This window comes from Aulonocara sp. 'chitande type north' Nkhata Bay, linkage group LG22, assembly GCF_057382095.1.
Source record: "Aulonocara sp. 'chitande type north' Nkhata Bay isolate Kocher_YH1m ecotype deep benthic linkage group LG22, A_spYH_male_GT1.1, whole genome shotgun sequence".
In the NCBI taxonomy this organism is placed as follows: Eukaryota; Metazoa; Chordata; class Actinopteri; order Cichliformes; family Cichlidae; genus Aulonocara; species Aulonocara sp. 'chitande type north' Nkhata Bay.
The window spans coordinates 9858546-9870297 of NC_141364.1; the positions used below are offsets into that span (position 1 = coordinate 9858546).

The 11752-nt window shown below is 37.7% G+C and overlaps 1 protein-coding gene across 6 annotated transcripts in view; it reads right to left on the reverse strand.

Moving 5' to 3' along the window:
- The window catches only part of atp9b (ATPase phospholipid transporting 9B), a 44542-nt gene extending 33475 nt beyond the window's left edge, over positions 1-11067 (reverse strand). For 5 of the 6 annotated variants that reach the window (XM_086279746.1, XM_086279747.1, XM_086279748.1 and 2 more), the window contains exons 1-2: positions 10904-11067; positions 2523-2696 (exon numbers count right to left, since the gene is read on the reverse strand). In XM_086279746.1, coding sequence (XP_086135872.1) covers positions 2523-2696; positions 10904-11052 — 323 coding nt within the window. In that variant the 5' untranslated portion in view covers positions 11053-11067. Of the gene's footprint in view, positions 1-2522; positions 2697-10386; positions 10459-10903 lie in introns of all 6 variants that reach the window. The other variant, XM_086279750.1, reaches the window with a different exon arrangement.
- Positions 11068-11752: the final 685 nt, after the last annotated feature.

Sequence of the window (11752 nt, forward strand, 5' to 3'; positions counted from 1 at the left end):
AGCAGGCCATCTTATTCTCTTCATTTATATTCTGCAATAAATAAAGAAGCAGAAAAAGACATTTTTACTTTTTCCTTAGATTCACCAGTTTTCTTGCATCTTTCACCAGTTTCCTGTTTTTCTGCAACTACAGTGACGCAACCGTGACGTCCACTTCAAATTGGTTTATTCATTCTCATTAACGTTCTCAGCTGTTAAACCATTAGTAGCCATGGAGCCTCACAGCTGTGTTCTGCTGCGTCCTACAGTACTGATGTGATTTATATTCCAGGTCTCATCAGTGTAAATTAGATCTTCAAGGCTTTTTTTTGACCCACTTGTATAAAGAGGTCCTTTGCTTTTAACGCTATGAATCATCTAAAAAGGTTAGCATCTCTCCTGGTGGGAAATCCCTTGCTAATTATGTTAAAAGTCAGACAAGTTCAGAGCTGGATAATCAATTTAAGCTTAAGAGTCAAACATGTTGCATGTATATAACCAAACTACTGCATGAAATTGGTTGACACGCATTAGTTTTGTTAGTTTTACCCAAACAGCAACCTCTGAGGTTAAAAAGAAGGCAACATAAAAAAAGCTAAAAACTGCAGTTCTACCAGTGGCCACTTGGGGCTGATTCAAAAAGTGAATCAATTCCCATGATATACATGTTAAAATGTAAGTTTGCAATCTGGTACAATTGGTAATTTCCTCCATCATAACAACTCCACACTGAATAATTTTTGGATACTATCAAGGCTTAAAAATAGTGGAGCGTTGCTTCGACTGACACGCGTGCCTGTGCCTTACTTTTACTGAACTTCCATTTTTAATATTTTATTAGTTTGGTACTGAGCACTGAGAAGCCGATATTTATGTTTATGTGTTGCACCTCCACAGTTAACAAATGCCAACACAGCAGCAGATGTAACAACTTGACTTTTATATGCAGTTTGTAGTTTTACCCCTAGTCCATTTCTGCTTGTATGCACTAACATCATTACCACCATATTATCAAAACTCAATAACGACAGACGGGTTCAGATTGACATTTACTTTTCAAAAAGTAAGTGACTTTCCATCAACCTGGTAATGACTACAATGGGGGCTTATCTCCCATATCTGATATCAAACGCAAACAGTGGCATAGTGTGCGGGTAAATTTCAATGAGAGCAGCGTGATCTGAGCATGACCTAAACTGGCACCTGGGGGGAAAGAGGGGAGAGTGTCAGTGTATACCGTCATGCTGAACGGCTTGGCTTTTCCACATTTTAAGCAACTTGGCAAAACATGAAACTAAATAAATCAACTTTGGTAAAAAGTCCTGTTTGTATTGGCCTCGACGTTCTCTGTCTCTGTGCACTCTGAGTCCAGATTCATAAGAGCGATTATTTGAGCAAATGAATGCTATTCAAATAATATGCCATTTGAACAGTCGGGGCTTATTCACTGTGAATTATTTGTGTTTTATAATCCCACACTATGCACACATAAAATTACTGGAAAGCATCAAACTGGTCAGCTGTGAAAAATCCGATTTGTTCATTAGTGGGGGGATGGGGAGGGGGATCAATATGCAGCTTCAATTGGACACGTACCACTACCAACAAAACTGAACTGAAAACCGAATATGCTATGAAATTGCAGCAGCGGTGAATGTTACGTTTTGGGCACTGGAGTACTACACAAACAAGTGTTTATAAATGTACACAAACAAACAGTCCTCTTAGCCTGAAAGGAGCGTCGTTAGAGGGCAAAACCTGTCAAATAAATCATTAGTCGGATAAACCACCCTGTTCTGTTTGACCTGAAAATCTTTTTGGACTGATGGTGCGCATCGAGGAACCCGACCAAAAAAACATGCCCTTATCCTCTCTTTGCACTTCATGCACAGCTACCGGTGCGTTTGAAATCCAAACTGATCATCACAAGCATGCTTGCTGACATTATACAATACGCTTGCATTTACAGAAAGACTCTCGGAAATGTTAAATGTCCAGTTGGACTACTCTAGTCTGTAGATTAAAAATAAGGCGACATCAGTAAAGCATTTGGCAAAACATATCCGAGTATTTTGCTATGAAAATATGTTATTTAGCAAAGACTACTGGGCTACAAGCACAATCCATTTTATATCCCAGAGTGAACTTGCAATCTATTTTTGTGTGTTTACAGATCTGTTATGGACAAGCTTCTATTACAAATATTATTCAAGTAGTCTAATTGCTAGAAACTTATATTACAGGTTCCTTTAAGTTTATTTAGAAAACATACAAGAAGGTGGTGCAGTGTTTGGCAGAAGGTAAAAAATATGTGGTTGCAGCAGAGGTCAGAAATAGAAACTTCACTAAAAACATGGTTAATCTATTTTTGCTTTAAAATGCTTTCATTGAATTTTCCTATTAAAAAATAGCAGGGCTTGAGTGAATAATCAGAAAACACCCAGATACATAAACCCAAAATGTAAACTATCAATATTTTGCCTAAACCGTCACTATAAAAAAATCATTAAATCAACATATTAACAACAATGGTGCAGAGGTACCTCCCACACAGGACTTTCCATCCTCCCAGGAGGAACCAGGCGAGGCCACTCTGTCTCTGATTGACTCTGGCCCGGGGTAGAGTCTGGTAGTCGCTCTCGTCATTCTCAAAGCCTTCCTCCGACATCATCAGGGGCATTTCATCCAAGTTAGAGGGCTCATCTTCTAAAGAGTATCTGAAAGAACAGTAAGCTGTGTTAGGAAGACTCAGTTACTTTGAACGAGGGTAAGTATGTGTGTTGGAGAACAATTTTAGAAACATGCTGAAATGGATAAACAATTTAAATATAAAATTATGACAACACGATAAAGCAACTCTTGTGCTTCATTCCTTTTTGTAACAGTGTTTTCATTTGTTTTAGTTGTAAAATTCAGCATCTCATAACTGTGCCAACCACTGCACATGAAGTCTGATGTGTACAACTCAATCTGTGGTCCCTGACGTGAGTGGCAAAAAAAAAAAACCAACTTGTGTTCAGATTGTGTCCAAAAACACAAATGAATAAGGTCTTAAGTATTCACATTCTCTGCTGAGACTGTACTAAAAATAAATAAATTTTGAAAAAAAACTGTCAAAGTTCACTTTACTAGTTTAAAAAAAAGAAAAAAGTACTCTATTCATTACATTAAACTCAACCTTTTTCATCTTAAATCGCAAAAACAGTATATCCAAGCAGTGTGAACAAGTAACAGCATCTATGACCAACTTTATACTTAAGGAAATCTCAAGGTAAAAAAATAAATAAATACTAAAAAAGCACTTCAAAGTACAAGATGTGCAAGATTCAGTGAGAAAAGCCAAGATTAAAGCTAGTTAGAAGGGCAGAGCCAACAGCACTTTCACATAATAAACACTAAAAACACCGTTGAGAAGATATACTACCTTATTCATGAGACGCTCTCTAATAAATGTCTAGATTCTTATAAGAAAAAAAAACAAAACACATATTGTGGTCACGTCAACCCTGCAATGACCTCAATAATATTTATAGTGACGTTGCCAGATTACGTGATGAAAATGAGGATGCCAATTAAATATAGCAGTAAAAGATTCAGAGTCTCATATCAGCAACAGGCAAAATAAAGCTGAAAAGATTAATAACATTTTTCTGATCAATGTCACATACAAGTACTGATCTTCCATGTATTATACTGAGGTAGATGTTCTGAGTAAATAAAATTTACTGTACTAAAAAAAACAAAACAAAACAAAAAAAACCTAACAAACAAATCTGAATTAATTCAAATTTAACATCATTCAATTTTAACATTTGGGGAGGTTTGTGTTTTGCTTAGATTTTTTTTAAATTAAACTTCAAATCTCATTTTAGAAACCAGAACTTATTTTTATCAAATACATTCAGAAAAAAAAAATACAATATAAGCAGACTGAAAGGTCACTCCACTGTACAAGAGTGTCCTTTATTGAAAATAAATAAATAAACGTGGACATGCGCGCAAGCAAACGTAGCATGAGCAGGATTAAGAGCTTAAGGTCCAAACTCACAGATGCGGCCCTCCCCAGCAGTAAAACATTTAGACGCCTGCTGTAGCCAGACTTTGTTTGAGCTGAGAGCGTCTGCAACTTTAGTTGAAGGACCGGAGATAATGCCACTTGTAGGACTTTCTGCTACAAAACAACCTGTTACCTATTTATAACCCATATGAACAGAAACTCCCAAAGCTCTGTTTCTGAACAAGGGAAGAAGGTGTGCACCACCAGGCTTGGCTGGTTTATACATTCACTTCATTGTCTCCACAAAATCAACACCCTCTATGATGATGGTGTTTTCCATAAAATACAACCCTATTAACACAATTCAGCCTCACCACAAATAGAAATTTTACAAGAGTAAAATTCATCATACAAATCATAAAACAAATATTTGTTATAATTATTTCTTGTGTAGCAACTACTACCAGTTAATGTATTTGTTTTGGTTCCTCACTTCTAAAAATCAGTTTGGACAGATCACAGTCCAGACCATTCCCCCCCACATGCTTATAGTATTTGTTTCTTTATTTATCATTTAAAAAAAAAAAAAAAGTATTTTCTGTCAAATAAAATTTGGTAGAACTAATCTTAAAGTTTGTTTCATTTATATGAGATTTTGAACAAAAAAAAAAAAATTGCAGCACTTTTTTTTGTAAGTCCAACAACATCTGAGCCAAGAGAAACATGCCGGTAACAAATGCTGTAACTTAGCCAAACAGGAATCTGTTCATGCTTATATCCTGTCATGATACACCCATATTTCTGCACAGCAAAGTGCTTATCACATATAGTTTGGTACAAAAAATAAAGTTCCTCATACAACATCCTGATCATTTTCAAATAACTGAGTCATAATGAGAAGAAAGTTCTCCTGAGTTGTTCAAAGTTTTCTTTTGGCACTTTGAGCATCAAAAGGAGGTGCCATTTATTCTAAGGGACTACAACAGGGGGGGTTCATGAATATGGCATTTACTTTTTTTAAACACCAAAACGAGTATCCTACTCTTTCTGTTAAATGAAGGTAAGCTAAATAACTCTGTCTCTATATAGTAATGAAGTTCAGCTGCAAGCAATTAATTTTTAATTGTCATATAAGAGTGTAACCCAGTTCATTTTTGTAGCAACAATTTATAGATGTCCACTAAAAACACAAACAAACACACACACTAAGTTATTATTTTAAAAGTCCAGTTACATGCATACACATACCAAATGTGTTTGAGTGATTACGGCTATTGAAAATATAAACTGCTTATTAAAATAACATAAGTGAGTGAAGGTATTTAGTATTGCAGGCCTGCTGATGGATGGATTAAATCCCTAAAGAAGTTTGATAAACTGTAACACCAACAAATGTCCTGGATTTGCAGCATGATCTCAGGAGCCTTTTTATAGCATGAGGCACTAAACTAAATACATTTATGTTCAGCTGTATTTGCAAGAACCCGTTTGAGTTTATTACTATCAGAAAGAACAAACCTAAGAAAAGAGTTTTTTTTAGGGTTAAAATTTAAGATTTAAGTCAGGATTTTGGCATTTAGTTGTCATGTCCAAAATTAAGGTTCTGAGACTTGGGAATGCAAGATTTTCATTCAATATCTTCACAAGCACAGTCAAACACATGGCTGCTGTCACTGTAGGGGAAATACTGACATTCAAGAACAACTTCTAGTGAGAAACAAAAGTAAGACCTGTTCATTCAAATGACTTCACACACTCAGCACTGCACTTCAGTGTCTTGTAAAGGTTGTGTATTGATCCTACACAGAGCTTTGCAGACTAGTATCCGCATGTTGCATCAGTGTGTTGTCATCAATGGTTATGTCAAAAATACAACTACTACTGGCTACTTTTTGTTTGTTTTGGGTGTTTCTTTTGATTACAGAAGTGAAAACATACAAAGAAACCAAATGTTCAAAACCACCAGAACAGTTCACTCCAAACACCATTTGTACTTCTTTATTTTTGACCTTTGATTCTTTTCACACTTTTTCCCCTTCATGGTGAACTCTGCTGTCAATCCATTGTTTGTTCAAGCAAATCTTTCAATCAGCACACATCCTGTGCATAGCATCACCACCTTCAGAGTAAGCAGTGTTTTTTTTGTTTTTTTTAGAGCACTGCATCCAAGGACACTTGCATTGGTCACATACCCCAAATCCTTCCCTTCATAGCCAAAGACCCAGCTATGCCAAGTCTGAACCTGATGAGCAGAACAGTCGATACAGATACACAGATTTCTCAAGTTATAACTAAACAAACACTGATTGAATGACAATATGCAGGGAGATGAACTGTTAAAGAGGATAAGAAAAAAAAGACTGTTTTAGACAGATCTATAAACATAAAGGTAGTAGTGTTAAACTGTAAATATTGTGCTCAAAGCTTTGAGTCATATGATCTGGGAAATGTTTCACTGTTACCAAAATGTGCGATATGTTTACACACCATTCGAACTTGCTAAAAAAAAAAGTGGATTATTAGCCAGTGTTTCTTGCGATGGAACACCCACATCTGATTACATAATAACTCAAGCCTGTGGGAAACGTGGGCTGCTTTGTAAAAATGTTTTCTGCCTCTCCGGTGCAGCGTTGACGGTGTTGCCAACAGTTGCTCAGAGTGTCAGTGGGAAAGCATTCTCCATCAGCTTCAGGACAAATGCTTTGGAACAGTTTGAGAAAATCAGCTCTCATCATTCCTCTACAGGGATCAATAAACTGCCACATTAATTTCATCACTATCATGAGAAACGAGTTCAGCGTGGCAGAGGATTTTCCCAGGAAGTCCAAGTTTAAATGTATTTTTAGCCATAGTAGGAGATATAGTAAAATTAGACACAACTTACAGGTCTTAGAAACAAAGTGGGATTTATTGTCCTGTCCTGAATCCCTGCCCTCGTGGCAACATAGCCGTTTGCGTTTTTACACTGGTGTGCACTGGTGTTTCTGCTTCGATGCACTTCAAGTGAAACTAAGCTCTTTATTTTAGACTTGGTGCTGACAAATTTAGAGAAATAGACTCAGTCTAACATGAACTGCCAGAGCTACACTGGCAGAATACAAGCCATTTTATCGGCATAATAAGCAAGCTAGATACAACTCTACCATTTTTCTTTCAGTGAGGTACCATCCCCTCACCCTTCGAGTCAGTCACAGCAGATAGATGCCCCTTGCTGGTTCTGCTGGATATCTGTTCCTATTAAAAAGGAGTTCTACCTTCCTACTGTCGCCAAGTGTTAACCATAAGGGATCTGATTGGTGGGGTTTTATTTGTAATATCATATGGTTTTTTACCCTTGAATGCAAATGCCTTGAGGAGATTACTGTTGTGAACTGCAACTACAGGGAGTGCAGAATTATTAGGCAAGTTGTATTTTTGAGGAATAATTTTATTATTGAACAACAACCATGTTCTCAATGAACCCAAAAAACTCATTAATATCAAAGCTGAATGTTTTTGGAAGTAGTTTTTAGTTTTAGCTATTTTAGGGGGATATCTGTGTGTGCAGGTGACTGTTACTGTGCATAATTATTAGGCAACTCAACAAAAAACAAATATATACCCATTTCAATTATTTATTTTTACCAGTGAAACCAATATAACATCTCCACATTCACAAATATACATTTCTGACATTCAAAAACAAATCAGCGACCAATATAGCCACCTTTCTTTGCAAGGACACTCAAAAGCCTGCCATCCATGGATTCTGTCAGTGTTTTGATCTGTGCACCATCAACATTGCGTGCAGCAGCAACCACAGCCTCCCAGACACTGTTCAGAGAGGTGTACTGTTTTCCCTCCTTGTAAATCTCACATTTGATGATGGACCACAGGTTCTCAATGGGGTTCAGATCAGGTGAACAAGGTGGCCATGTCATTAGTTTTTCTTCTTTTATACCCTTTCTTGCCAGCCACGCTGTGGAGTACTTGGACGCGTGTGATGGAGCATTGTCCTGCATGAAAATCATGTTTTTCTTGAAGGATGCAGACTTCTTCCTGTACCACTGCTTGAAGAAGGTGTCTTCCAGAAACTGGCAGTAGGACTGGGAGTTGAGCTTGACTCCATCCTCAACCCGAAAAGGCCCCACAAGCTCATCTTTGATGATACCAGCCCAAACCAGTACTCCACCTCCACCTTGCTGGCGTCTGAGTCGGACTGGAGCTCTCTGCCCTTTACCAATCCAGCCACGAGCCCATCCATCTGGCCCATCAAGACTCACTCTCATTTCATCAGTCCATAAAACCTTAGAAAAACCAGCCTTGAGATATTTCTTGGCCCAGTCTTGACGTTTCAGTTTGTGTGTCTTGTTCAGTGGTGGTCGTCTTTCAGCCTTTCTTACCTTGGCCATGTCTCTGAGTATTGCACACCTTGTGCTTTTGGGCACTCCAGTGATGTTGCAGCTCTGAAATATGGCCAAACTGGTGGCAAGTGGCATCTTGGCAGCCGCACGCTTGACTTTTCTCAGTTCATGGGCAGTTATTTTGCGCCTTGGTTTTTCCCCACACGCTTCTTGCGACCCTGTTGACTATTTTGAATGAAAATGCACATCCCCTAACATGCTTAATTGGTAGTAGGCTTTCGAGCCTATACAGCTTGGAGTAAGACAACATGCGTGAAGAAGATGATGTAGACAAAATACTCATTTGCCTAATAATTCTGCACTCCTTGTATATAAAACTGAATACTTTTGCCTTTTAATATACTGCAGTTGAATTGCACATTACTACCACCCACTACAAAACACCTTTTACAGTTGCTGAGGTCTGTGATTTATGTGTGCACATGGGACAATACAATCCTTCTAAGGTTGTGCCACCTTCCACAATAATATGGGGTACATATTTTTACATTATAAAAATGTGTCATTAATGTGATATCAAGGATAGAGCTGTGCCAGGTGTTTACAATACTTAGTGCGAACAACAACAAGTGTAGCCCAGACATCTCTGACAGCAAGAGCCACATATCAGCCTCTGACGACATTTTAGAAACGAACTACTTCAACAGCCTCCAAAAAAAAAAAAAGCACAATGCTTTGCAGAATAAGCAAGAAAACTGTCTCTGCTAAAGGTGGAAACAAACTCGTTTCTCCACTTGAAGCAAAAAACACACCATCCAGTAAAACCAGGCTATGAAAGACGAGATAATAGCAGCTGGTGAGGAGTGACCCAAAAGTAAACAAATGACTCACTGGAGCACTCACTAGGTGCACTTCATATGACAGGAAGAGCTAGTGGAAAAGTAGGGTTTTAAGCAACTGGCTGATAAGTCTGACCCAAGACACAACATCCCCAAGTATAAAATATATTTTAATTTCAATACTGTGGAGGCTCCTGAGATGTTGCATGGTTTATTTGATTTAGTTATTGTTGAACTAAAGGATAAAGCATTTATGTTATAGTTTGACTTAAAATTCCCATTAAAAACACTACCTAGGCCACTTTTTTTTTTGCTTACAGTTGATTTAAACTGTGTTGCTACATATAATGTTTTGTCACTGTTATTGCATTGTAATGTTAGTGCTGCTGTTGGCACCTCGGAGCAACAAGTTTCAGACTTTGATTTAGGCAGTCTGTCATCAATGACTGAAGCTCACTGAAAAAGAAGGCTGGAAAATTCTGTTTACTTTGTTTGATGAATGATAAATTGACCTGTACCCTTAACCTGTACCCTCAGTAAACACTTTACTGACCCATTTATGGTTTCACTGAAGTTTTAATCCTTTCCACCACAACTTGATGTTTTTTGTAAAACGTGGTCCCTATTAGTGTAAAAAAAAAAAAAAAGAAAAGAAAAAAAAAGAAATAAGATAAAGATAAAGCAGTCTTTTCACTACGGCATACCTGTCTTGTATTAGCAAGCAGTACCTCTCTGTTTCTCAGCCCATAAGGCATCTTAAACTGCTAAACCATCATGTACTACTAGAAAACCTTTAGTTTAGCTTTAGATTTTTATACAAGTCCCTGTTTTGATTACTTGATTACAGTGGTGTACAGCACTCAAAAATCTACCATAGGAATTCAACTAGGTTGTAATCTTGTGTTATTGAAACTATAACATTCTAATACTCATTAAACTAACCAGCCAATCCTTGTGCCCTATGGGTGGAGGCATTGTCATCCTAAAGAAGATCACTAGATGTTTTTCACCACAGGAAGAAGAGAAATTTTTATTATTTTTGCCGTGACCAAAGGAGACAAGTGGACGTGAAACATACTAGGACATTTTCTACTTAAATCTTAACTTGGCCACCAAATTCTAACCCTGCAGGGGTCGAGGTTTTACCTTCCACCTTTAATTAGCCACTTGCCTATACGTTAACATGACCCAAAGCTATTTGCTGTGGATGCTCTTGAACTACAAGTACCTTGTTATGCGCCTACTTCGCTTCCTGTCCATTCCTCACCCTGAGGACTGTGTTAGCTCATCTTCCTCCATTCTGAAAGATGAGCAAGATGGTGAATCACGACTACAGAAAGTAACTATCTTCATATATCATGTGACGTAGTACGCCAGCACAGCTATCATGTGACTTTAAATGAAAAGCCCGAGGGAACACAGCAGATAACCATCACTAACATATGCTACACTGACAGGCTGAATTATGGAACTTGTAAAAAAGCAAAAGCACATATTGCGCAGGTTTCTAGCGTTACCTGGGGCGGTGTGATAAAATCAAACAGCTGTCAAAGCAGAAACCGCTAATGAGCTGTCAACAGCACTACTAGCAAAACAAGCTAACAAGCACGACCCCCGTACACAGATCCGAGCCCCGGGAAGCAAAAGCGAAGCAAAAGCAAAGCAAAAACACATAAACGTGTCAGACAACAAGACTGTCGCTTTAGTGCGAGACAGAAAAAACAGCTCAGCTACCCCGTCCATACCTTGAAAGCCTGGCTGAGTTGTAATACGGGATTCTCTTCGAGTTCTTCCGCACCGGATTTAACGGGATGCTGTCAGCCATCTTGGCTGGGCAGTACCTATGCGATGCCACGCAAAAAGCGTAGGGATTTGTGCTGCATTCGCGTGGCATTTAAAAATGTCGTAGTGATGAATGTCAAGCCAGGAAAAAATTGCTTCACTAATTTAAGATTAGAGAGCACAAACTGGGTGGGCGGGGGGTTCATCTCACGCAACGCTTGTTTTGCGCAGCGTGTGTGCAAAAAAATAAATAAATAAATAAAAATAAACAAAGTGGGCTTTTTCTGAATGTAGCAATGCGAAAACTGCGCTTTCAAGATGTAACCGAAGGTTGCACGCGGATTTAATCAGTGTAGTGAAATAATAAATATAGCTTACGCTAAAATAAGACTTTGGAGGATGATACGATACCTTTAATAGGTGGTATATTTTGCATTTTGCATATGATTTTGAAATTATTTGAGAAGCAGCTGTTCTAATCCGAATTTATAGAAACTACTTAACAAAATATACGCCTTTATTTTGTTCCTAAAGTTTTGATTTGAAACTGGCTGACATGGTCTCCCTTTATGAAATCTAGTGTTGACTGCTGACTTACTTTTCTGTTATTTTCTTTGATTTAAATAATTACAGATAACACAACTCATTGACCTGTTTAAATACTACAATTATTATTATTATTATTATTATTATTATTATTATTACTGATGGTTGTTTTTAGATTTAATTGAAAACTTCAGACGTAGCTTTGCAGTTCTACTAAAATGATAAAATATAGTCAAGCTAAAGAATCAATTTGTTAAAGCTGTTAG